We start from the raw sequence: 27,172 nt of genomic DNA, 5'->3' as shown, positions 1-27,172 counted from the left end.
TGCTGTCTAAAGAACTTAAAATGTTACTAGCAATAAAGATCAGAGAAAACAAAGAGGTTCTTCTTGGGAAGCTTAGTATGTTTTAATTAGCAAACTATTTAAATAAAAATATGTATTGCTACAATATATTTTATTTATATGTATATATATATATATATTTACAAATGTTATAGTATAAGTATGTAATATATAGTATATATTAACATAATATAAGTATGTAATCAATCAATCATATTTCTAAATAAAGATTTTACATTCAAGTTTATATACAAATAGTTATAAACTAATGTAAAGTAAACTACTAACAGTGCTAATGATATATAACAAGGGTAATAATAATGGCAATTTAATCATTCTATTTAAAAACAGCAGAGATATATTACAGTATATAAAATTAACAATGATAACATGATGTAATGTATAGTATATATCAATTTATATATATATATATATATATATATATATATATATATATATATATATATATATATATATATATATATATACTTCCAATAGTTTTATTAACTTAATACACTAACATTGAAAATAGCTTCTCCTACACTGTATAATACGATAAATTGTGTTGGTAGAGATTCCATGACAGTCTCTGAGAACATGAAAAAAAACATTTGTGCCAATAAAATGAAGAAATACCATTATTTGGAAAAGTACTGAAATGCTTTTATTTCGCTTAGTGTAATGTTGCAAATCATCTTTAAGCCTAGTTTCTAAAAAATCTAATACAGCTCTTGGGATATTACTCTCGATACTACTCTCGAAAAACGTTGTCAGAAACATCTTCGTTTAAAAAGCGACCATTAAACTAAAATGATATTGAAAAACAAAACAAAAATATAATTTCTGCGCCTATTTAGTATGATTTCTGATTTTGTATATATATATATATATATATATATATATATATATATATATATATATATATATATATATATATATATATATATATATATATATAGTAATTTTAAGTAATGTTTTAAACATCAACCTCTCGAGGCAATCGGTGGCGAAGCTCATTTTCTGAAACTTCGAAATCTAAGTCTTCATCCGAAAAAATTAAATCCATGTTCCTACTTTAATTTTACACAGTATTTTTAAACAATATTGTAAAAATATTCATAAAAATAGAATAGACAGCACAGCATACTAAATGACTAATGAAATTTATTAAGTAGGCCTACTAAATAAAAATTACAATAAAAATTACTATTATATTACTACTATAAATTACGGATAAAAAATGTTCGTGAATTTTAGCGACGTATACGTTTTATGCTTTATAGCAATGGCCGAAAAAAATACAAACAGCGATAAATTCTTCGAGATTACGAACTTTTTTTCGTACGTGAAAAATTGCGTTTTTACGAAAGATTTTTTTTCTTGAAAAAAACTTCGAATTGTTTATAGCATTTGCCCCCGGTTTAAATAAAGTTAGAAACCGAAAGATAAATACGATTAATTAGCAAAATTGATTCTCAAGCTGTTGAGGCACGAACTACTCTGAAACTTTTTTGTATTCCTTAACATCATGGCGGCTGTCATGTCAAGCATTATTGGGAAATCAGCAATCAATAGCTTAAGATTTCAGATGAGAACCGTCAAACCGATCTTGTCGGTAGCTTTGGCACGAAAGTTTTCCTTGTGTAGGTAAGAGTTTAATAAAGCCCTATTGGTAGATAAAATATACAGTTGGATTATTATTAAAACTGGTGTTTTTGTAATGTTCTGGATTTAGCTTAGGAAGCATTATGATGATTATTTTGAAGTACTTTCCCAGGTTGACATAACTTACTATATGTAGGTGAAATATGTTTGGTTAGGTACCTTCGTTTGCTACTGGAATATGATTTTATTGTAAAGTATGCTGTGATTTTAAAAATTTCTTTTTTTGTTCAAGGTGTAACCTTTATTAAAATACTTAATGGCTATTACAAATTTTATTGCTTCAAAATTGATAAAAAAATACGTTATAATTATATTACTATGTGATAATTTCTTTGTATATATTCCAAAGTTTAACAAAGTAAGATTAGTAGAACAGTTCCCAAAATATAAACAAAGAAATGCATACTTAAAAAATTTCTAAACTATGTTGTTAATAGGCTATAAGAAATAGAAGCAGAAGCAAAAACAGTTAAACAAATACAAAATGGATTTGTATAAATCTTCTTTTTCCTTTTTTCGCAGTGCTGAAATGAATAAAGCTAGTATTCAGAAACCTGCTCCTTACTTTGAAAGTCAAGCTGTATCAACATCAGGAGATTTTGTTAAAGTAAAACTGTCAGATTATCAAGGTATTTTTTAATGTTCATATTTATAGCCAAGGTATGATTTAGGTAGTGTCCCATTTGTTTTTCAAAATTTGACTTCTTTTAATTTCAATTTAAGGTTAAAATGAATGTCCAAAACAATAGAATGTTTGTGTTTTTTTCTTTTGTTTTTTTTTTCTATAGGAAAGTATTTGGTATTCTTTTTTTACCCTCTTGATTTCACTTATGTTTGTCCTACTGAAATTATTGCATTCAGTGACAGAGTTGAGGAGTTCAGAAAAATAAACTGTGAACTCTTAGCTTGTTCAGTTGATTCTGTATTTTCACACCTTGCTTGGTAAGATGATTTAAACTCTTTCTAACTATGTCATAGTCTGTACAACAGGCAATCAGTTGAAAGCTTAAATATATTTTATAGGAATAATCAACCAAGAAATAAAGGTGGACTTGGAAAAATGAATATACCTATTTTGTCAGATTTGACAAAGCAAATTTCTCGGGATTATGGTGTACTTCTAGAAGACGCTGGAATTTCACTCAGGTTTTTGAAAATTAGTTGATATTACATTTAGCTAAATTAGATTAATTAGACCTCACATTCAACTTTTTGCCCATATGCTCTAAGTATGGCGAAGTTGTTTTTTCCCTTTATATATAATCAAGGTCATATTGTGAGAGAACTGTAGGTGATACAAAAAAAACTGATGCCAAATATGGTTTCAGCACTCAAAAATACATAAGTTTTTACAGCATAATTTTTTGTTAGCCTGTGTGTCAATTTGCTTACCAATGTATGTCATTTAAAATATGCTAATGAAATTTCCAGAGGTTTATTCGTCATTGATGACAAAGGAATATTACGTCAAATTACAGTTAATGATCTTCCTGTTGGACGTTCTGTTGATGAAACACTGCGTTTAGTGCAAGCTTTCCAGTTTTTTGATAAGCATGGTGAAGTTTGTCCTGCTGGCTGGAAACCTGGTTCAGATACAGTAAGCTTTTTAAAATTTGTTGATTTAAATATTTTTTACTTCACACAATAATGTAAACATGGTTTACATGAAAGAGAGATGTTTGGACAACTCAAAAGAAATTTTGTTTGTTTTTTTCTTAATTTATGTTAAGTCATTTAATATTTACTTGTAAGTCTTTTATTCTGTATTTAAGATTAAGCTTTTTGTTCTGTGTTTTAGATTAAGCCTTTTGTTCTGTGTTTTAGATTAAGCCAGGAGTCAAAGAATCCCAAGAGTATTTTTCCAAACACTGACAGTTTGCAGAGCAGTAACTGTTTTCAGAAATCCTATTATGCAAATAGGATTTACTAACTTTTTCAAAGGCAATAAAATTGTTTATATTGCTTTCTCATAAAGAAATGTAGATTATATTTCTCTGAATCTGAAATTATTTTACCTTGATAAGGAAGGGAACTTAAATATTTTATGGAGAACTCTGGAATTATTGGTCACAATTTCCAGTCTGAAAAATTCACTTTTTCGAATTGCTATATTTCCATATGAATCTTCAAAGCTGACATTTTCTTGAAAATCTTTTTTCTTTTTTTTTCCCAATTCTATTTGTTCCTTAGATAAATTTGCAGTTAAAATGTCTTGCCTCCTTGGAACCGTCTTTTAAACTTGATTTTTTTTTCTTTTATCAAAATCTTTGGTAAAGAAAAACCAAAATTTAGATTTAGAAACAACTTCTGATTTAGAAAGCTCTATTGAAATTGACTCTTGTATCGTCTTTAAAAAAAAATAATCAAGGAGTTTTTCCCCAGGAACATTAGGTTTTTTTTCTTAAATTTCCACAACAGAATCTCGTGATAACTGTAAATCTTATAACTTAAGCAGTAGTTGCAGTATTAATCTATTGCTTGGTTTAAAAGTGCTGATTCCACAGCATGTTTAAGTCATGTAATAGTCAATATAAACTATGATAAGTTACAATCTGGTGGAGATTTAAACCTGCCTAATGTCCAGCTGCTATTTTGACCACTGCTCAACAAAAAAAAAATGTAGTCTCAAAGGTTTTTGTTCTGACCTCAAGATTATATCTAAAAGGTTAAGTAATATTGTTTAGTCTACGGTATTGTTAAAATGGCATTTAGATAATTCTGCTGAACTGTATTCATATGGGGACAAATCATGATCACCTTCGTACCCCCATCCTTTAAAGTCTAAAACTACTAAGACTTCCCCCATCTCTATAAATATTTATAAACTTATACACATGCAGTGGTTTCAAAAAGTATGCGCATTCTTTTTTAACAAAAAGAAGTATCGTGTAGTAGGCTTTTAAAATTTTTTTTATTGAGGCTTCGGGAAGATCTGAAAGTTAAGAATAGGATCGAAAAGCAGCAAGCTGCACAAAATGATGGTGATACCAAATTTGAGAATATGACATCAAATTAAGGAGGATAAAATTTCCATAAAAAATTCATTTTTTCGGAAATTTTATCCTCCTTAATCTCTTCCCAAAATCACTAATTTTTTTTCTAGTAGCCTTAATATTCTGTACAGCTTAATCGTCAGATTTAATGTAAAAGAGATGCACTTCCCTGACTGGGAAGTAAACCTGATCAACATGGGCTTTGCCCTACTATAAACGGTTGTCAGGAATGCTAATCGGACAAAGGAAGTCTTCATCTACTTCTTGAAGGGGAGGCAAACTCTGGAACGATGTTCTACAGGGTCTTTATGGGACCCAGTAGGCGTGCTATTTACAAGGTAATTAGCTTGAGGACAAAAAAAACTAGTACATGCAAAATCAATCCATAGCTTTTAAACAAGCAGTTTAAATACCAGTTTTTATATTTATTATTATTTTTTTAATCTATTAATTTTATGTTTGATATTATTCAAAAATATAATTGTCTGTTTTAGTAACACAAGGTGAGGTAAGACACCCGAAGTAAGATTTACCTAAGATTAGGTTTTACTGAAAATAAAGTAAAATTAGATCAACTATTTCTTATTAAGTTTTTATTTTATTGAACTCTAAATAAGCTATATAAAAAAATTTCTTCTTTTGAAACTATTGTATTTTGCGCTTTATCTTACTCGATTAGCAAATCATTTTCATAACTCATTGATGCTTTTCGCGTCACGAAAGCTGGAAATAAAAAGTATGTGGGTTTCTGTTATAGAAAAAAGCATTTAATCTTCAAATATTATATCTTTAAAAATATCAAAACAGCGTTTAGTTTGATGAAGAGGTAAGCTCTCCGACAATAACTTTGACAATCGCTCCGTTGATTTCGATCACGATTTGTTTTGCTGCATCAACTACGATTCTTTTGACGTTTTGAAGAGCGTCGATCACTTTTGGTTTGTTTTCTTCGATAATCTTCATGGTGGTATCTTTAATAGAGGCTCCCAATTTGCTGACAGCTGATTTTACTTTTGACCAAACTGTTAAAGAAAAGTAAGTACAATATAATGGGAGTTAGGGGTATGGAAAGAGGAGGGAAAGGGGGAGGGAGGGGAGGAGGAAATGGGTTCTATCACGCCAGTAAACACTAAAAAACAAAATTAACAAAATCACTAACAGAGGTTCAAGAAAGAAATTGACTATTGTTTTTTATAAAAAACATTGCATACTATCTGTGATGCTTCTTTTGGCAATTGGTTGATCCTTGCTAATTTCCTCGATTGCTGATGTAAAATCCAACTCTGCTATTTTTTCAGCTGCCTCAATCTTGCTAATCGCAGCAGGCGCAATTTTATTTCTTAGTAGTACAACAATGTCGTGGACTTTGCTTCGGATATTTCTAAAGACTACAAAACAGCGTATTAGAGGAATAGATTTTTGATAAAAAGTTATCTCGCGTCAATCAACAGAATGGTTTTGCTCTAAATTAGATTCAAACTGTTTGGTTGAACTTTTTCTCGTTGTATTTGTTTTTTATTTTTCTTGATCGCTTTTTTAAAAAATCTTAAATTTAGAAGAAAAAAAAGAAAGTGTTTTCTTACTGTCTCCATTCAAAGGAAGCAGAGCGACGAGTTCTTCCAATTTATCAGCCAGCTGATCAAGGTGGTTGTGGTAGCGGTCAAGGAGTGCAACAACAGAGTTCCTCACAAACACGTTAGCGTTGTTAAAAGCATCTATGATTTTAGTTTTTGTCTCCACCCAAGATGCTAAACAGTTGCAGAAACAACAAACTTTATATATGATATAAAAAATATTTATATATAAACAACAAACAATATTGAAATAAATAAATATTAAAATGATATAATTTTATAATTATGACCAATATCAGTCATTGTTATGAAACTTTCAAAAAAGATTGATTATAAACCGTGTAAGTACGTACCATCGGCATAAGTGAAAGGATTTGTTATGGCTCTTGTGAAAGCCTCTTGGATTCTTTTTGCAAGATCAACAAAATCTATTTCTGTGAGCTGCAACGTTTCCAGGTTTTTTAAGGTTTGCAGTACCTCTAAAGGAATTTAAGTAATTCAATGCCGTAAATCTGCAAACCTATTTTTTTTTTTTATTGTTTTGCTAACCAATCCACTTTTTTTTTGCAATCTTTATTTTCTTCTTTGTAATGGATGGCTTAGTTAATTATTGTTTTTTCTAATTTAAAATACTGTTTTTATATTTTATCATTTGATCTGAAAATTTAAAAAATTATAAAAAAACAATAGCTTACGATTAAAAATAACTTGAAACTGCTTTAGTGTGATCTCTTTACTGATTGAAACTTGTGACAACAATGGTAAAAAGTCTTTGTAAAGATCGGCGGTTTTCTTGGCCATCTTAATCATGACATCAGCAACTTCTTTATCAGCAACTTGAACGAGGTTGACAAGTGAATCTGAAGCTGCTTGTAGATTGGGGCTCTCCTGAGATTTAATTAAATTCATTTATAGCAAAAAATTGAAAAATGATTTAAAATACGCAATAACTGCATTTGTTTTCTTTATTCTTGCAATTATTCGTACTATACGGTTTTGTGATATATTTGTATATCTCAAGTTATCATGAGATGTTTGAAAAAAAGTCGATATTAGTTCAAGCCCAGAAAAAATCTCTACGTTACCAATTTTGTCTTAAACAAGAAAACTAAAAGATTGAAAGACTGACATATGTTCTATAGGTGTGCAATAGTAAAGAATAAAAACTTACGGCTTGTGAGTAGTCAACATTTTGTGCGAAAACAATAGTTTGTGAGAGAAATCCCAAAAGTAGAACTGCGTACATCATCTAAGAGTAAATTAAAACATTCAAGTATAGCTGTTCAGTATGTTTTGTAATTAATAATTGGTTACTAAATTTATATGTAAAATTTATTCCTGTACTAGCTTCAATCGAAAATTAAATTTTGTAAGTCAACATAAATTACCTCGAGTTGTAGCGAACTGTCTAATTAACTAAGTAAAAGTGGAGCGCAATTGATCGTGCAACGTTTGTAATGTGCTATTCAAAGCACGGTCTGATTTTATATTGATTGTTCAAAGGGCGTTTTGAAATTTGTTTAATCAGGTTTCCAGATGGGGGAACACAATTTCAACATTGCTGTGCTTTTGGATGATCTTTGTTGACATAATAATGTTGACACTATATTTGTGAACAACCTACTCACTTTGTAACAACCTGCCCTTTACTTTTGTTGTCTACGAGAGTTTTTACATGTAAGAGGTTTCAAATATATATATATATATATATATATATATAGAACTATTAGATCAATTTATTGGCAGAGAGAGTTTTTAAAAATTTTTTTGCGACAAAAAAGTTCCTTCCCTCAAGTTTATTTTTGAACTTTTTGAAGTTTGAAGCAGATTGATAAGAAGTTTTCAAACTATTTAAGTTTCTCATATGTGATGGAATTGTTTAAGTTTCTCATATGTAATGGAATTACCTTTGCTAAACAATTTTAACCTTTTTTTTTAAACAATCTTTTTGAAAATTTAAGCAATCTTTTTGTTGCTTATATTCTTTTCATTTCATTTGTTCAGATACATTAGAAATTTAGCTATAATCATTTTTGTAAAGATATTTGATGCTTGTATTTCATAGTTTAAGTTAAAGAATAATGTTGATGAATAGCAAATGAAAAGCTCTTTTTTCGGTAGGTATTAAAGACATCAGTTTGTGTTTTTCTACCTTATACAAAATTTACTCCTTCGTTCATGTTTTGGTAAACAAGTTATTTAGCGAGAAACAGTTTTCTGTTTCAGACGTGGAATTTACATAAGAATATCGAGCCCAAAAGCAAAGAAGATTTAAATCAAAATTTACATTTTGATTTAAATCTTTTTGGTTTTGGGTTACATTTTTTCTTAAATTTAAAAAAAAAAGGTTTTGAATATAAAGTTATCTAAGTAACCACTTTCTCAAGAGCTTTTATTCATGCTACTTATGATGGTTTACTCAGCTTGTATTTATTTAACGTCACTTTCTAAGAACAAACAAATGCTATTTATCTTTTTATTTTGGTTTTCAATATGTTAGCTTTTATTAACTAATGTTATATTCTTACTATTGTTGTTTTATCTAAAATTTGATAAGCAGATAAAGAAATCTCAAATCTCAAAGCTCAAAAAATCATTCTTCCAATGTAACCACCCAAATCATTCTCCCAAAAAACCTTTTCTAAAAATTGTTTTATTACTATTTAAAAAACTAGAATCTGTTTTATTTGTTACATATAATATTATTATATATGTAGTATTATTATCTATGTAATATTATTATATATGTAATATTATTATATATGTAATATTATTATATATGTAATATTATTATACATGTAATGTTATATGCAGAGACTATTAATAATAGGGTCTATACGAGCAGGTGGGCCCGGGACAAAAAAAGGAATACTTTTTTAAGAAAGAAAAAAATTTGGGGGACATTTATGTATACACTTAAATGCGCATTTAAAAGCTAAATATTGCCTTAAAATCATATATTTGGCCCTAACTAAATAACCGGGATTCTTTTATTTGTTTCTGACCGTAAACTAGTGAGAATTACATTTTTGCTGAATAATATTTGCTTAGGACCATCATCATGGCGTAGTAGTAAATTAGGTCTTTTTATATTTACCTTGTAAAAAATCTTATAACTTCTGCAAGAAAGGTTTTGCTTTGCTAATACTTGTACATGTTGAAAGATATGCTTAATTACCTTTTGGTCTGGGGGTCACTATAGTTTTGGACCCCTTCACTCTTCATGTGTCGTTTGTTGGTTCATGTATGGAATGGTCTATAGAGGTTTACTTTTTCTTGCAGCTTTAATGAGACAACCGTAACTTATTAACATATTAAAATAAGAATATTGGAAACAATTTCCAAAAACGTTTGAGATCAACAGCAACAAGAGAAAACACACCCTGTCCTTATCCTTTTCTTGAATGGATCCCTATTATCACAGGAGATTTACGTCCATGTGTGCTTTAACTCAACAATTTGAGTTAAGTCAAAAAGTAAGACTTAATGCTTGAGACATAAAGTTCACTTTTAATCAATAAAAACAAACAAAATAATCACGAAAAACTACATTCTCTAAAAATTTTTTACTTTAAGAACAAATTTAAAGGTGAAAATGTAGATCAAGAACAAGTGTGACACAATAATGTAGAGAACTGGAATCTTAAGCTCAAGAGGTCCACAAAAGAATATTGGAATGAACCTTGTTTATCCTCTCGACGGTCCTGCGGGATCCTACTAGTTGACTACCACCCAAAGGTTCGTGGGATAAAGGAAGTTTTATACTAAACTTTTGATTGATTTGATCATTAAACTCAAAAAAAAAGTCTAGATTTTTCAAGTGTAAAAAAATTGTTTTCCATCAGGTCCATCAGGTCTCTCCTCCATAGAAAAATTGCATATATAACAAAATTTGCTGAATTAAAGCACGAAACTGAAATGTTTGTATTCTTTCAAAATTCGGTTGCAACATTTTAAAAAAACCTTTGTATTCAAAAGTTTATAAAATATTTCGCAAAACAGAAAACAAGGAAGTCACTTTAAAAAACTTTTATGAAGAGGTTTTTGTCCTTAATCAAAAAAAGATAAGGTTTTTAAATAACAGGTTACAGAGGTTTTTCTATACATATTATACATACAATTTGAAAATATATTATTAAGCATATCCATAGAGGCTTATCAAATTATCCATTTATATTCGTATTTGAAGCACCCATTTATATTCGTATTTGAAGCACGTTTTACATTTCATACATTTATGTATTTTATTATATCATAAAAGTATATGCAAATATATGTATATATACAAACATCTGTGTGTTTTAGAGTGTATTCATCCATATTATGTGAATTCATACATATTTAGTGCGGCAGGCGTATATACATTAGGGTGATGACTTTTATACAACCTCGTTTCCCTGTATCATAGTTTGATGAGCTTTCATTTAAGATTAAATAAAATATTACATTCAAGACGATTTGATAAAAAAACCTCACGCACAAAATGATTTTAACAATTTTATTTATTAGCTTTTTGGCCAAATTTTTGAAGTCACTGTAAGAAGATACAAAATTGAACACAAGCTGTAGAGTCACATGCACAGTGCTGGGCAAAATACTTTTTAAAAGTATTTGAAATAAAAATAAAATAGTCTACCTAAAAAGTATTTGAAATGAAAATAAAAATAAAATACAAGGAAAGTATTTCAAATAAAAATACATTATAAAACTATTTTAAATACAAAATACAAAATACTGGAATTGTAGCGACTCGAATCGTACATCACAACTTTATTGACATAATTTAACCTTTAAATCAATATTTATTGGCCTTTAAAAGTAACAGTTTTTCGAGTGTTGCATCACTAAGACAGTTCCTTCGTGGCGTCTGAATTTGTCCAGCGGTGCTAAATAACCGCTCAACAGGTGCGGATGAAGGTAAGGTCGTATTGTACCTCACAAATACGTGTTTTATAACTTCATATTTTGCCAAGATTTTAAAATCCGTACCAGAGTCGCTTAAGTACGATAAACATTCGTTGTTGACTGTTGTTTGTTCTGCAATGTTAATTTCGCTAAACGAGAAAAAATCATCACTCATGCCAATGCCACTAGCTGATTGAGTACCTGGAAGTGGGTCAGGGTCAGAAATAGTATTAGCTCTGTCCAACAACTGTTGTTGCTGAGACTTAGCTGCACGAACGAAGAGATCACGACAGAAATCTTTTTTATCACCCGGAACCCATCTCATTTTGAAGTAAGAATGCGATACTGCTGCAACTATCCTGCTGGCATTATGTTCAGAAAATGATAGATGAACCTCAAGTCTTGTTTTCAAGCTTGTAAGCATAGATTCTGCAAATTTCTTAGCATGCTTCAGTGATTTCTGCTGCAGGTCCTGCAACTTCTGCTGTACAGTGTGCAGTGTCGGAAATACATCGCCAAAGTACACATTGTCACTTTGTAACCTGTCAATGGCAACAGCAATAGGAGCCATTATCATTACATACTCTTCTAGACATTCTAACTCCTTTTCTAGACATTCTAACTCTCTTTTTGAACTTTGGCAACTTCAAAACGTCGCATATTTCTCCAAGCTTATCTTGCAACTGGAGAATGCATTTCAATGCATCATGCCGGGAGTTCCATCGTGTAGGGACTGGTATCAGTATTGCCCTTGCGATAATTTTTTTCACAGCATCCGATGCCTTGGAACTTCTATGAAGCAAATTCCAAATGCTGGTACACTTGGCCAATGCAGCTCGATAAAGACATTTGAAATTAGCATCAGAATCATATGCTTTATCTGCATCAGTAGTTGATGTGAGGCTGAGAGAGTGACTATTGCAAGCTTCATGGTGAGGCAGAACAACTTCAGTATCATCATCCGTGTCTTCGCTAACTGGTAAATTTAGGACTGCAGTCATGTCCGCTTTTTCAACATCATTGTCGGAATTTTCTGCTTCATCATCATCACCAGTTCCTGTTTCCTGAATTTGTTCTTCAGCAGTTGCAGAGATCCCTGAACCAGATGCAGTACTGCTAGTATCTACAAAATATTCTCGGAAGGCTTTGCTGAAGTTAGAGGCATTATCTGTTACTGTTGCTGTAATTTTTTCCACGTGTAACCCATAATCATTATGAATTTTTGAGATCATTGCAGCCACTGAGTCGTAAGTATGACTTCCAAAAAAACATTGACAGGAAAGAGCAACAGGTATGCGTGATACTGAGCATTCAGTACTAATATCAATATAGTGAGCTGTCATTCCTAAGTAGCTCTTTTGGTTCACTGACCAAATGTCAGCTGTTGTACAAACAAATGGTACTTTACTGAAGACTTTTCTTTTATCATCACGCATTTTTTGTAAACGGGCGTTTAATCGCTTGCCTAATGTTTTGCGACAAGGTATACTGACATTGCGATTGAGTCCGTGGATCAAATTTTTAAACGCCGGCTTTTCCACTGTGATCAAGGGGCGCATTTCCTTCACAACGTAGTCAGCAATAAGCTTGTCAACTTCATCCTGTGAAATGGATGTTTGATTTCGAGGCATAATATGTATTTGTTTCAACTTCTTAGAAGCAGGACCAGATTCGACAGAAGGTCCGCCTCCAACTCCAGATTCCATCTCAGCTACCGAGCGCTTACGCTGTTTTGCAACTTAAACCTTGTGCTGCTTGTATTCCTCGATTCGCTTTTTGCCATGAGCATTCTGCAACAACAACAACAACAGTCAATCAACCGAGATTATTGCATTTATTTGTGTTATGTTGTAGCATTGCTTTATGTGTTTATCGTTTTTACTGTTTAGTGCGCAATATAATATAGTGTTTTTGTAGTTATATACATACCTGAAGATGTTGAGTAAAATTAGAAGTTGCTTTCAGTGAACCACTGTAGGTTTTTTTGCCAACACATAACATACACTGTGCAATAATTTTAACACCCCCTGTAGTTTTACTTTTAGATATAATTTTGAAAAATTTTCCATCAAAGTATGGCAGGGACGGCTTGTTCACTCTCAGCATTTTCATTTTCTACAATTTCAGTCGTTTTCTACAATTTCAGTCCATTTTGAATTTTTGGTAGATTGGTTCCCTCTAATATAGTAATTAAATAACAAATTACCATTACCAAGGGTGGTCCAAGGCAGCTCAATCCAGCCAAAGAACTTTTGGAAACCAAGTTTTAATTAATTTGCTGTTGGTGGAAAAGTATTTTGTATTTTGTGTTTTAAACAAAATAAAAAATAGCCTTGAAAAGTATTTGAAATAAAATTGAAAATACTAATGAATAAAACCATTTCAAATAAAAATAAAAATAATACAAAAGTATTTTAAATAGTATTTTAAATACTTTCATTTAAAATACTTTTTAAAATACTCAACACTGCACATGCATACAACATTATATAGGATCATCAAACGCACAAGGAAGTCAAATATTCAAGATAATGTCACTAGAGAGGATGAATCTCTGTGGGAGGTTGTCCTTATTGCGGCAGGAGTCGTGCAATTCTTGCATAACTTTGATGGCACGCTCGCAGTTCTGGTTGCTTCGGGCAATATTGATTGGAGAGTCATCTGTTTTCCAGTGGGTTTTTAAGCAACTGAGAGGTTTTGGGTAGTCATTCAGAGCTTCAGATAGTTCTTCAATATCTTCAACGCGGAACAATTGATAATTGAACCAATGGTCAGCCCATGAGTAAGAAATGAATGAACAGATTTTACGCAACCTGATCCGGGTTTCTGGCATCAGAACAAACGCAAGAAGGGCTAGAATGGCACGAGAGTTCCAGCGTGCATTGCTGATGTTTGGGATCTGTTTGAAATTCACGAAGGAGGTCTCATTCCTCTCTGTTAAGTGATGGAAGACACAAGTGAGGTGGTAGGGAAACTTCATGGCATCTCTCCAGCCGCCTGTTTCCTTAATCTCAGTTTTACCGTTGCTGAAAGCTGCTTTCAATTTATCGTAATTGCTCATCAAAGCCTGCACAAACAAATACTCGATGTTTGGTGATTTAGTCGACCCATGGAGCTCATCGTCCATGACAACGCGAAGAACGCGGTCTAGCACATGGTGCTGGCAACTGATGAACTTGGGTTTGGGGTGACCTTTCTCTTCGAACATTTGCTGCAGCCGAACAACAACGCCTGTCTTCTTGCCGGTATTCACGTTTGTTGTGTCGGTAACAATCATCAAAACTGATTCCTACAGTTTGAACTCTTCTAACATATCCTGGAGTACTTCTGCGGTTGTTTGAGCTTTCCCATATTTCAATTTTAGCGCAGTCAACTTAATTTCTATAGATTCATTCTTGAGGACCACGGCCTGATATTCAAAGCCCTAAATGTGTTTGCCGTCAAAGTGTATGCTCCACTTCTCTAGATGAAGCGTGCTCACCAATTGTTTCTTCACCTGAGCAGCTTTCGTGTAGATAGCCTTGTGGATTGCTGATTGACATGGGGTTGGGATTTCAATGCCCTCACCAGAAAGCTGGCGGAACACCACTGCTGCTCCGTGGAACGACAGCTTTGAGCATGTAACAAGACGTCTTGCAACGCCTGTTGGGTTATGCTTCCTTTTGCTCATTGATGTTGCATTGTCATCCTCCCAAGGACTGTTTGCACTATTCTCGGATGAGTCCATGCTACTTTCGGAACAAACAGGTAGCGCTAAGCTGGTAATTGTGGACACAGTCGCTTCCATTGTCCTCTATCGCTTGTATGGGTGGATGGTATTGAGACTAGCAGGTTTGCCAGTCGAGTAACCAACGTGACCTTTGCTCTCAATTTGCAGTTTGTAGAGGTTCTCATCCTCTTTGCACAACCATTCGCCTTTTATCTTGGTCATGTCAAACAGTTTATTCAATGAATCAAAGCTTTGTTTTTTTCTGCAGCGCCCGTAGTCTTTCAGAAGTTTTGCTAGTTTTGCACAAACGGTTTGATCAGATAATGCGGGAAATTCAACGTTTTGCTCCATAGGTCTTTAAGCTCTACAGCAATTAAACCGATCCTCTCTCTCCGTTCTTTGGCAGTGGATTCAAGAAAGTTGAAGCGTCCAATGATGTGGTTTTTCACGGGCATGCGACTCCGTTCGCTCAAGGGTGCTTCATAAATTGCCACGTTGCCTCTTCTTGGTGGGGCTTGAAACTGAACTAAGTTCTTTGTTCAGGTTTCCTTGTTCTTCTCCGTGTTAGAAGAGCTCTTCTTGAACGACATGTTGTCTTCTACTCAGCAACTGAAATAGGAAAGGCCTTAGCGTCAATATTATTTACGTAACAAATTAAAGAAACTATTATTAAGTTTTAAATTGAACTGATATTGTAAATATATTTTATTTCAAAAGAAGCAAATAACGATTATAGAAAATGAAAAAGGCAGACACTAATAAAATATTATATGCTCAATTATAATTTGCGAAAGAGTTAAATTTAACTTACCAAATAATACAAGGATCTCTTTATACTTAAACTATAGAGAATGCGCAGTAATTAAAATAAGGCAATAATAATGTTGACACCAAACTAAAATAATTAAAACTACCCGCTTTGAAAACTTCGTTAATATACCAGTTAATAGCAGACTGCAAAGTAACTGAAGAAAGTTTTAGAACTCTACAGAAGCTTCCCGAACAATTACGTTACCGTGACGTCACTTTTCTGGCTGACGGCGCACAAAGATATACGATGTTCTGGAAAACTCTATACATTCCTCTGCTACATAAATTATTGCACAAGTCGGTTTAATGACTTAAGCTATATACAGGATATATATATATATATATATATATATATATATATATATATATATATATATATATATATATATATATATATATATATTATTGTTAATAAAATTATATAAAATGCTAAAGTGCCTTCATAAATAATATTTCAAAGTGGTTTGTGCGTGACCTTTTTCAATACTTTAATGGAACAAACGTCATTTTAGTCATTAGTAGGCCAAAGTTCATACATTCGTGCTACAGGAAATAATGTTTGAGAAAAAAAATCAAAAAGTTTTTACCCTAATATACATATAAATAATTTGACTTTGAACCTTACAATTATTTTTTTTTATTTCTTTTGATTTTATTATATATGATGTAACGTAGGTCAGCCAATCAAAATTTAATGTTTCTTAATAATTTAGAAGAAACAAAGGACCTCACCTAATATATTTACGTATTAGGTAAAAATTCAACTCGCTTGTCTCTGTTGCAGCACGCGTTTCAGCAAATGTTAGTGTAAAGAAAAGTTACATATTTCACTGTAGTTTTATGCATTTTCCTGTATTATAGTATGCAATTGAGTTTAAGTAACATCTCTATAAGCTGTAATCTCTATTAGAGATTACAACTTATAGAGATGTTACTTAAACTCAATTGCTGTCTAAAAGAAATTTTTTTGATATGATGAGTATGATTTTGTTTTTTTATTTTATTAAAAATAACATCTTAAACTATTTATTAGTTATAGTTAAACAGCTAAAAAGTGCTTGTAATAATTGTGGACATTTTTTTAGTAATTTTTCTAGCAATCTTTTCTGAAGAAGTTAGAAATATTATGTAACCTTACTGACACTGACACTTATACTCTTAACAGTATTTTTTTTTTATTATGACATGGATTTATATGAAATAAATAAATAAATTTTTTTTAATCATTAGATTAAGTAGGAAATTGTTCTTTACAATAAAAATTGATATTATATATATATATATATATATATATATATATATATATATATATATATATATATATATATATATATATATATATATATATATATATATATGTTTGTATCCATATATAATTGAAGATAAATATTTATCTGCAATCCTTTTTTCCATCAGTATACATATATTTTTTCTGAATATATAAAAAAACAATTCCAGGAAGTGTTATGTTTTACAATTTTTACTAATTTACATTAAATTTTAATAAAAGTTCAGTCAAAAAAATGAGCAAGGCTTTCGTTCAAAAACCTGCCCCACATTTTGAAGGAAAAGCAGTGTCACCATCTGGAGAATTTGTAGATGTTAAACTTTCAGATTATAAAGGTAAAAAGAGACTCAAAGCTTTTTTTTGGGTGTCTTGATTTGTTTAACTTAATAAGTAAAACTTTATATCAGCACTATTTCCGGGTAATTTTTGATGTATTATGTAGTATGTTAATCTTATTTTAGTTTCTTATATTTTCAGGCAAATACCTAATACTCTTCTTTTATCCTCTTGATTTTACATTTGTTTGCCCTACTGAAATAATCGCCTTCAGTGATAGAGTTGAGGAGTTCAATAAAATTAACTGTGAAGTATTGGCATGCTCAGTTGACTCAGAATATTCACATCTTGCTTGGTAAATATAAAACAAGAAATTTCTGGTTTTTTTTGGTTTTTTTTTTAAGTTATAATAGACTTTTTATATCTATTTAATCATCTTTTCAAGTTAGAAATGTTAATAGATCTTACTTGACATCCAAATATTGGTGAATTTGTAAACTGTTCTTTTATTATTCAGGACTTTGCAACCAAGAAATAAAGGTGGTCTTGGAAAAATGAATATACCTATATTGTCAGATTTAACAAAGCAGATTTCTCGAGACTATGGCGTTCTTCTAGAAAATGAAGGAATTTCTCTAAGGTTTGGTTTAGGGCTGTAATTCTTATCATTCTGTTAAATTAATGTGCAAATATTGGTGCTATTATATAACTAAATCATTGACTGACTTTTTTTTGTTCATTTTTAAATACAGAGGCTTATTTGTAATTGATGACAAAGGCATTCTACGCCAAATAACTGTAAATGATCTACCTGTTGGGCGAAATGTTGATGAAACACTGCGGTTAGTCCAAGCTTTTCAGTTTGTTGAAAAACATGGTGAAGTTTGTCCTATTAATTGGACTCCTGGTGCTAAGACGGTAGGTTTTGTATTTATATATATATAAATACATAGTGTAATAGCTCTTTATAGTTTGTGTGTGTGCTATTATTAGTTGATTAGAAGTGATAAATGGCTAACTAATTTATTCTACATTTATTCTACCTTCTTTTTTAAGATTAAACCTGGAGTAAAGGAATCACAAGAATACTTTTCAGCCCATTAAACATTGGAGTTAATTCAATATTATGTCAAGATATAAATAATTTTGTATAGTTTTTCATCTAACTTAAAATAGTTCTGTTTCTTCTGTGTTATTTTTTTCCTATTCAGTTCAGTTATCTTAGTTTTGAGTGCTAATTAAACACAAACCAGGACACAATCATGTTACATGTATTCAGTCGACCTTCTGAATACTGTTCTTCTGGAATAGAACTTGAAAAAAAGCTATCCGTATTTTGTGATGTTTTTCAATATTTCAAAATTACTATCTGACAAGAAAGATTTTGATTTAACAATTGGGCTAAAAGGAAGGCTGAAACTCAATTTGCATCTTGTGTATTTTTGCATCTATGTTAATGAGAGCTTGTTTTATCCAAACAGCCACTTTTTTAGCAATAACTAATCAAAAAAATTGAGTTCCTCTAGTAGTTCCCTTCATTTTAATCGGTAGTCTACGATTGTCGATTGTACAAGATCGAGGGCACTCGGTTTTTCGGCCCGGGCAGATACCTACATCTTAAATTCACGGACGTATGGTAGTTCTGGCTTGTAATGTTACTAGTAAATACTTTAATATACTGGGGTCTAAATTCAGATTAGCACCAGCTGCCAATGTGGACACATACTTGATCAGAGGTCCTATTCTCACCATATATAGGTTTTATATATGGTCAAAATAGGAACTCTTATCAAGTTGAAAGCCTTATTCCAACTTGTTGAGTTGGACGAGTGCTTCGAATAAAAAATTCTTAGCTGCTTGAGGCGAGAATTATATTTAAACGAACAACAAATCCTTAAACTCGGCAGTTGGTTTACACTTCCTGGAGCTAAAGAAAGAATGTGAGAATAAAAATTATCAGGATTTTTGTTGGTTCGTCCATCCACGAAATTTTTACGTCCAAAAGAGTTCTAAAACTTTCTATGGGTTAAGTTCAGGTGACTAAGGGGGCTAATCCAACTTTTTTACGTTATTTTGTTTAAAAAACTCTTTAACCACCTGCGTGTTCTTTGAGTGTTGTTCTTTTGTCATCATTCTTAATCTTTTCTTTTAATGTACTTCAGCTCCTATTTGGATTCATCTGACCAAACAACAACGCTTCCGAAGTCTACGGACATATTAACCCATTTTTAGGTGAATGCTCAGCGCTTTCCACGTTTTATTTTCGTAGAAAGCGGTTATCAGAATTATAATTATTTAAACCAAATAAATCCAATCTTTTTAGACTATTCATACTATCAATCAGTTTTTAGAACTTTTCGTCAATCGGTTTCTTTGTTGTTCGGTAGCTCTGAGTTTTTTTGACTGCTATTTTTTTTTTCAAATTTTTCATGCTTCCCAATTTAAAAAACTTATTCACTATTTTTTTCAATTAAATGAAACTGTTGATTTCCCAAAATAGTTTTCTCCGTTGTTCAGCTTTGACAAGGAGCATCTGGCAGTTTTCTGGCAATAGCTTTATTTTACTATACTTGCTCTATATAAAATCAAAAATTTTATACAAACTTTATTAATCTAAAATTTAATACAGTCATATTATCTTCAATTCTGAAGCACACTAAGCATGACAAGGACGACATTGTTTAATCAAAACATAGAAACCATAATAATTTAATTGGTAAAATATATATATATTCTACCGACTTTCAACACCGGTGCACTGTGATCCATTTTGGCCTAATAAGTAATCAGAAATCAATAATATGTTAATTTTTACTAATATATTTGCATTGTTTTGATCAAATCACAATTATTAGCTAAAAAATTATTGAAATATACACACACAAAAAACAAGCATTTCTTAAACTGATCAAAAATGTTCATATAAAATAAATATTGCCATCTTTAAAAAACTGGACTGTTTTGCTAAAAAATGAAAAAATGTTGTTATGGACCGGCATAATCCAGCCAAATTTATTTAAACACATATTCAGTACTTAATCTCCTATGGATACAAAAAATAAATTTAATCAAAAATTATTTAAGTTCTCTAATTGAAAAGAAAATAATTTCATTGAAAAATCATTTTTAAAAAAAAAATCATAGAAATCTAAACAATAATGAGAGAATCACTCTCATACCGAACTTTGAAACAGAACAGTTTTCTGAAGACAGACCCCTTTGACTACTTGAAATTTCAGTGAGAAAATTTAATATCTTGCCATCAATTATAGTTAGGATCAATTTCAATAATTTTTGGTCCTAAGTTAACAACTGCTGGAAGGAGTTTTTACATTTGCGTTTGAAAGGTTTCGCGAGGTTTCTCGGCAAACTCTGGAGTTTCTTGGGCAAATTTAAATGAGATTGGCCTGCAATATCGTATAGAAGATGATGCTTTATTTTGTCAAAATATATTGTTGATACTGTTAACAATATGGGGTGTAATGGGAACCAAAGAGCAAATGGATAAACTGCTGTCAAAAAGAAAACGTCATTATCTGAATAAAATCTTTGTTTACATTCTACCTGTTCTGATGAACCATCATATCCCCATTTTGAAATTAGATTAAGAGGTCTCTTGCATTCTTCTTACAAGTTGGTATGATGATTTTGATAGGTAACTACAATCTAAATACAAAGCCCCAGTTTTAGTCATAGTGGTTGGTTTCATAACATCCTTTTGAGTTGAATGAAATACTTGCTGGATGGTCCTGGATCTAGTTGATATTGTTTCTGTAGCCTTCATCAGAAATGATGAATATTTTTTGACCCACTTCTCTTAACTTTATTTAGGCTGCGAAAAAAAGTTCTTGAGTAGATGTTGCTGCTCTTAAATAAGATGTTTTTCTTCTTTTTGAAGACGCAGATGATTGCTCAAGTTTCTTTTCTGGCTTACCGAATTTTTTGAGGACTTTTTTTATTAAATTCATAGCAACAGGGGAATTCACTTAACTCTAAATTCGCGTCTAACCAGCTTGAGTTATTGGCCAAGAATCTCTCAGGAATGCGTTTTGATTGCTTCCATCTTTCCATGATAAAGGAATTTAATTTTCTTAAGTGGGCATCGACCAAGCAGCCTTTTTTCATTGCAGGCCTCAAGTCCATTAGCCATTTTAAGATTTGTAATGGCTTTCTCAAAAGTTTTAAAATCGGCTAAATTATTTGGAGATAATTCGCTTAAAAAATGATAGACTTCTCTTCTACTAAGCTGCACCATCTGAAAAAAAAAAAAAAATGAAATTATATAAACAAGTGGTACAGTTTCTAGAGGGGGAAATAGGAGCAGCTAAATTGTATCCCCCTTTTTTTTTTAAATGATCGTATTTTACAGTATAAAACGCTGGATTCTGGTAAATACCAGGAAAGTATTTATTTCTTAAAATAAAATGTGAAGATTCATAATAAATACAAGTGATTTTAGGTTCAAATTTTAAAGGGGTTTCTTGGAAATTGCCGAATTAGTTAAACAGAATTTTTACAGACCGTGATAAGTTTAACGCTTTTAATCGTTTAACAGATGTCTACATTATTCTACTTTTGATAAAAATGTAATTTTGTGTTTGAAGACTTCAGTAGTTCTTAATGTTAAACAATTTTAAACGTCTTAATATCATGCCTGAAAACGGTGGTTTTTGAAAGAAGTTTGTATCTTCGTTTATTATCCGTTAAAAACCGAAAAAACCAAACGCCGATGCTTACTAATAACTGGCTTCTTCTTGGCAACTTCAAAACATTACCACACAAACTCAAATTCAAAACGTAAGTTACATACCCACGAAGTTTAATGTAAGAAAAAATGATGCCAGCAAAATAAAATAGAATGACAGATTTGAATTTAAGGATCAATTAGACTGTATGAAAACATCAACAAAAGATCAACAAGAAGGAAAATTTTTTATGAGGACATTTTTTTTTAGGAACAAAAAAAAAAAAAATAAACAAGGAATATAAAAATTTGATTTTATTTCATGCGTCAAAAAAACATGCGAAATTTCTATAAGTTATAAATTTTTAAAACTTTTTGTGTTAAGTTATAATTTCTTAATTACTTTCGTTTTTATCAATGCGCACTAGCTTTTTACACTTATGAATTTAGTGCAAAAAATGTGGTGCGCATTGTTAAAAACTATAAATACTATAAAAAGTAAAAAAAACGATTTTTCACACTTTTTAAAAAAGTTTCCAAACAAATCTTCAAAATATCCTTTTATAGAGGATATGAAACAAGATACTGTATCGTATTATATTATCTAGAACTTCCATATAGTTTGTGCCAATACTCCCCGTGAATTTTCAATAGCACTCAAATTGGGTGAATGTGCTGGCCAATCCATACGATGTTTATTTTTACGATCGAATCGTTGCTTTATCTCCGAAGTTACGAGTCATCTTTTTTGTTAAACCATGTTAATAATACTTAAAACCATCAGATCCACCTAAGTTTATTTATTTTTCGTTGGAAAAAATGTTGAGACCCATGTCCCTTGGCAAACTTGAAACTTGCATCTTTATGCTTTTTGGTCAACGATGGTTCTGTGATCATTTTTTCCTTTCTGGAATTATCAAGATTTCAACAAAATTTCTGGACTCAGGTGTTTTAAGCTCAGTCCTTATTTGTCTCGCTGCTTCTACTATAGACGACGCCTAATGTTAAATGTTGCCTTCTGGTTATTTTTTGTTTGCAATTTTCAATTAAATCTTTATTTTTGACTTCATGATGAGACTTTTTGTAAGCAACAATTTTTGCTTTTTCTTCCACTTATAAAACCCTTTTGCGTGGCATTGCAATAGTTTTATGAAATAATTTAATTGAAGATACGCAAAAATTTAATGTAGAAAAAACAATACAAAGACCTGCTCAAATTTTTATCAACTCTAATTTAATTGTCAAAACAATTTTTCTTTCAAGAACCATTTTTTAAATTTTCTTAGAAATACACAAAATTCTCATAAACTCATCTGTTAACTACAAATCTTATATGTCTGAGATCAGTTTTTATTAATCTATTCATGTAAGATTTACAATAACTAAATGGAACTTGGAAATTTTGCTGAGTGTATTCACATTAGGGTGGGTCGAAATTTTTTTCTTTCTCAAATCCAGTTGCAATAGTGAAAATATGCTATCTTATTGGTTCAGTTACAAACCTGTTAAATACTCTTTTTTTTAGTGTAACAGCCCGCGCATCGGTCCCGAAGTTTGATAAACGTATAAAAAAGTGGTTTCATAAACGTATAAAAAAAAAAAAGTGAGAATGAAGCCACTACATCGCACAGTGACTCAGAATGATCAAAAAACGGTAAAAAGTTAAATAAAATTTGGCATAAATCTTAAATAAATAATGTTCTATATCAAAATAATAATTTTTGGGTCAAAGATTTCAAATTTGTTAATAAATTTTTTTTTACGCGCAGCTTTGACGCGTATAATGCGCGCTTACGCCCCTATACGCGCGTTTATGGTAACTATACGCGTACAAAAAACATTTTTTTCAAATTTTAGAATCTTCAAGACAAATACATTATCTTGATATAATACTCTACTTTATATTTTTATAAAAATGGTTTTTAAAAGATGTTGATACATAGAGAAAAAAAACTTTATTTTATTACATTTACTTTATTATTTACATTACAATTAATTTATTAACTTCATCTGGTAACGGTTTTCCTCGATAACTCTTATGTATTCTAAAAGATATGATACTTTTGGATCTGATCTTGCTAGAAGGTAGTGCATCTGATTCATCATCGTGTTTAACCTTGATATTTTTGCCGTGTGCTTAAGTCTAGAATTTCTTATCTGTTTATTTTAACTCTCCAGTGCATCTTCCGAATACACCCCGATTGGCAAAGGTAATTTATGTGATATAGAAGAACTATGCAGCAGCAGTTTATGTAAAGTAGAAGGCATAACATACCAGTCGTACAAACTCACTATACGTTTAGCTGCTTCAGTGCAGTATACATTTAATTCATTTATATTAATAGTATATCCACAAGATATGGTTATGAGAATATTATGCAATCTTTCAATTATATCACAATCAACTTTAGTAATTTCAGGAAAAACTTTACTATTTTTAAATGCTCTTCTGGCAGTATTGCCGTCATTGGTGTTTCCAGACCCAGTTTTAGGCATGTCAACATATAAGCTTAACCTTTCTCTGAAGAGTACCTGAATCTCTTTTTTTTTAAGTCTACAGATAATTTTTCCTCAATTGTTTTTGGCTTATACTTTTTAATTTCAATTTTATAACTCAAATGAAGAATAAATTCCAAGCATTTTATCCAGCAATGCAAAGCTGAAATTCTAAGCCCCAAGGCTGACTCATTCTCAGTTTTTGCTTTTAACAAATCAATATTGTTCATTTCGTTGGGTTTAGCATAGCAAACATTGCAGGATTGAGTGGATTTTGTCTCTGTAAGTGCGTTAACTACTTTAACATTGTAAGATCATCTTTATAGCTGATATTAAAGGTCATCTTTCTTCCTGCAATATCAAAAACTTTGCAAAACGTCTTTAAGGTATTTATTTGATTTTTTAGATCTGATTCTTCTTCTGTGGATAAAATTGGACTCTCTTTTTATATTGTAGATGAAGAGGTCTACAAAAGTGACAACTTGAAGGATTTCCATTTTTCCAAATTTCGTCATCTTCTACTTTGAGCAATAAAGGCACAAAAGCTGTACTGAAAAGATTTTCTTAACTCTTAAGTTCTATACTTGTGTTGCTTGTCTCGTATTTCTGTTTATAAATACTTTGGCTTGATGCTCCATCAAAACCAATCTTTCCATATAAAACTCCAAATATTTTGTTACCTTGACCACAATTTTGTTACCTTGATCACAATTAGGCATATCAATCATTTCAGTTATTCTACTCACAGTGTGATCTTACATGCTTTGAAGAGTACACTTTGCAGAATTTTCAGAAAAATGTATATTCTCAGGATAGCATTTCAATTTTTCCACAAAAATATTGTGCAAGGTAGGATAAATGTAATCATCATAAACTGGCTTTAACAATTGTCAAATTGTTACATCCTGTAATAACACTATATTACTAAGTTAACTTTATATTACAGGAAATACTTAAGTTGTTAAGTTAAGCTTTTTCAAACATGTTGTACTAATCAAATAATAAATACTTTCAAAAATGGCGGAAAACAAGGTTTTTAAGTGTTTATCAACATTTGTATTTCTTTAATAACTTCCAATACCGCAGGAGACCACAGTAATCCCTATATAATTTAAAAGCATACATGTTAATTAACTAGAAAAAATGTATATATTTTTGGAACTCGGTGGATTTTTTTAGCTGATTACAAAACAAAAAAATACAATTACTTGCGACCTTTTTTTTAGAAAATTCTTTAAATTTAAACAAAAAAATCAGACTTTTTTTTTTCTTTTTAGTAAATTTGAAATATATAGAGCCAAAAGATTATCTTCAAAATAAATATACACTTTTATTTAAATTAAAAATACTCTTTTTTAGTTAAATAAAAATCTCACTTTTTTCAGATTTCTTTGAAAACAATATCAAATTTTTTTGCTTCTTTTAACTATAAAATACAAAATAAAAGTTTTATGAAACAATTATTTATACTTTTGAAATAAAAAACTATTGCAATTTAATATTATTTAAAAAAGGGCATTTAATTTATAGAAAAGTTGTGAGGGGTTTATTACAACTTTTTTGCTATTTTGAGTCGTAAACCGTTTAACAAATTTTGTACTTAAAAGTGGTTGCGTGCATATTGCGTCATTTTATAGCGTAATTGTTTAGTTTGGTTTTAGTGCAACAAAATATTATAAGAACAAAGTTGTGCGTGCGTTTACATTCGTTACATAGTTTTCTCTACACTAACTAATAAATCATTATGGAAACTAGAAGACAAAGTTATCAGTGCCCTATATTCAGGAGTGTACAAGATATTAAGGACAATGTACTGCCTACCTACCTACCTACCTACCTACGAAGACGTCATGAAATATAACGAACGGAATAGATTACAACTTAAAATGAGCAGAAATACTTTAAAAGAACCATCATTTTAAGATATTGCCGAGCTTGTGTCTCAAAAATTAGAAGATGTTTGGAGAAAATCGTCCCATTCTACAGCTTCACATAAGAATAATTCAGCTATTAAAGGTTTATCATTTAAAGTGTAAAAACCTCATCAAATCTTTAAAAAGATTATCTGCTGATCAAAAAAATGATTTTATACAGCATAGCAGAGTTCTATTCGACATTTGTAAATGTAACCAAATTCAGCTTTGTTGTTGTCCATGAGAAAAAAAGGTACTAAAAGAAGAGCAGAAGTTTTTGCTTGACCAAAGACAAGAAAGGAAGATGCGAATTGGTTGTATAGATCGTACTCTTTCAACTAAATTACAAAAAAAGGTAACAAGAGCCTCACAAGACAAACAAATCTAGAAAAAATTCCAGAAGTCAAATTTAAAGATCTGAGTACAGATCAAAAATACCTATATGAAAAGACAAAGGCATTTATTAGTGGCAAATGCTCTGATGATTTGAGTAACAGATCCCCGGGTAAGATGTCCCATGCCTGATGGTTAACAAAAGCAAATAGAGTGTTACGATTATATAATTCTACATCAAATCCATCAAATGAATTAAAACTATTAGCTGAATATTGTGTTAAAATATATGTATGATTTCAAATAAAAACAAATCCAACTTGCAAAGATAGGTCTAAGATCTTTTGGAAATTAAATGTTCTCGATATCTGCCAGCACAGCTTAAACTAATGTTAGATCCCGTAATTCAACGAAATGCCTATTTTGCTCGCCCTGAAAATTTGCTTCTGTCGATGCTGTGTGATGAACACAAAACAGTAAGGGAACTCGCTGCCAGGGGGATACTTAA

At 30.9% G+C, this 27,172-nt stretch overlaps 3 protein-coding genes and 1 pseudogene across 4 annotated transcripts; 2 read left to right on the top strand and 2 right to left on the bottom strand.

Annotated features, from left to right (window-relative positions):
• The first annotated feature begins 1,298 nt into the window (after positions 1-1,298).
• On the top strand, positions 1,299-3,682 carry LOC145192298 (peroxiredoxin prdx-2-like). Its single transcript, XM_090068262.1, has 6 exons — positions 1,299-1,665; positions 2,206-2,312; positions 2,472-2,625; positions 2,707-2,829; positions 3,115-3,280; positions 3,508-3,682. Exons 1-6 carry the CDS (start codon positions 1,547-1,549, stop codon positions 3,553-3,555), a joined length of 717 nt encoding a protein of 238 aa, XP_089924388.1. The 5' UTR covers positions 1,299-1,546; the 3' UTR covers positions 3,556-3,682.
• Positions 3,683-5,442: 1,760 nt separating this feature from the next.
• Positions 5,443-7,756, bottom strand: LOC145191913 (uncharacterized). Its single transcript, XM_090071562.1, has 7 exons — positions 7,639-7,756; positions 7,422-7,499; positions 6,946-7,138; positions 6,604-6,729; positions 6,260-6,424; positions 5,888-6,064; positions 5,443-5,698 (listed from the first exon to the last, which is right to left on the bottom strand). The coding sequence occupies exons 2-7, from the start codon at positions 7,497-7,499 to the stop codon at positions 5,487-5,489; spliced, it is 951 nt and encodes a 316-aa protein (XP_089927688.1). The 5' UTR covers positions 7,639-7,756; the 3' UTR covers positions 5,443-5,486.
• Positions 7,757-11,805: 4,049 nt separating this feature from the next.
• On the bottom strand, positions 11,806-15,825 carry LOC149894671 (uncharacterized; annotated as a pseudogene). The gene is made up of 2 exons (XR_016448565.1): positions 15,676-15,825; positions 11,806-15,473 (listed from the first exon to the last, which is right to left on the bottom strand). The product of XR_016448565.1 is annotated as an uncharacterized LOC149894671 (transcript).
• A 1,286-nt stretch (positions 15,826-17,111) lies between these two features.
• On the top strand, positions 17,112-18,422 carry LOC145192384 (peroxiredoxin prdx-2-like). Its single transcript, XM_090082504.1, has 5 exons — positions 17,112-17,297; positions 17,440-17,593; positions 17,756-17,878; positions 17,991-18,156; positions 18,295-18,422. Exons 1-5 carry the CDS (start codon positions 17,198-17,200, stop codon positions 18,340-18,342), a joined length of 591 nt encoding a protein of 196 aa, XP_089938630.1. The 5' UTR covers positions 17,112-17,197; the 3' UTR covers positions 18,343-18,422.
• The last annotated feature ends 8,750 nt before the right edge of the window (positions 18,423-27,172 follow it).

Source organism: Hydra viridissima, unplaced genomic scaffold (assembly GCF_058129835.1).
Source record: "Hydra viridissima isolate aposymbiotic clone 2 unplaced genomic scaffold, HvirCarnegie_v1 scaffold_1, whole genome shotgun sequence".
Classification (NCBI taxonomy): Eukaryota; Metazoa; Cnidaria; class Hydrozoa; order Anthoathecata; family Hydridae; genus Hydra; species Hydra viridissima.
The sequence above is the reverse complement of the archived record's forward strand: the minus strand, read 5'-3'. Positions and strand labels throughout refer to the sequence as shown.

Coding starts and splice junctions, on each gene's coding strand:
- LOC145191913 (XM_090071562.1), bottom strand. CDS start 7,499: ATGATGTACGCAGTTCTACTTTTGGGATTTCTCTCACAAACTATTGTT. Junction 6,065..6,259: donor GCTTCCTTTGAATGGAGACA/GTAAGAAAACAC, acceptor GCTGTTTTGTAG/TCTTTAGAAATATCCGAAGC. Junction 5,699..5,887: donor CAAAAGAAGCATCACAGATA/GTATGCAATGTT, acceptor TTTCTTTAACAG/TTTGGTCAAAAGTAAAATCA.
- LOC145192298 (XM_090068262.1), top strand. CDS start 1,547: ATGGCGGCTGTCATGTCAAGCATTATTGGGAAATCAGCAATCAATAGC. Junction 2,313..2,471: donor AAAACTGTCAGATTATCAAG/GTATTTTTTAAT, acceptor TTTTTTCTATAG/GAAAGTATTTGGTATTCTTT. Junction 2,830..3,114: donor GACGCTGGAATTTCACTCAG/GTTTTTGAAAAT, acceptor TGAAATTTCCAG/AGGTTTATTCGTCATTGATG.
- LOC145192384 (XM_090082504.1), top strand. CDS start 17,198: ATGAGCAAGGCTTTCGTTCAAAAACCTGCCCCACATTTTGAAGGAAAA. Junction 17,298..17,439: donor TAAACTTTCAGATTATAAAG/GTAAAAAGAGAC, acceptor TTATATTTTCAG/GCAAATACCTAATACTCTTC. Junction 18,157..18,294: donor GGACTCCTGGTGCTAAGACG/GTAGGTTTTGTA, acceptor TTCTTTTTTAAG/ATTAAACCTGGAGTAAAGGA.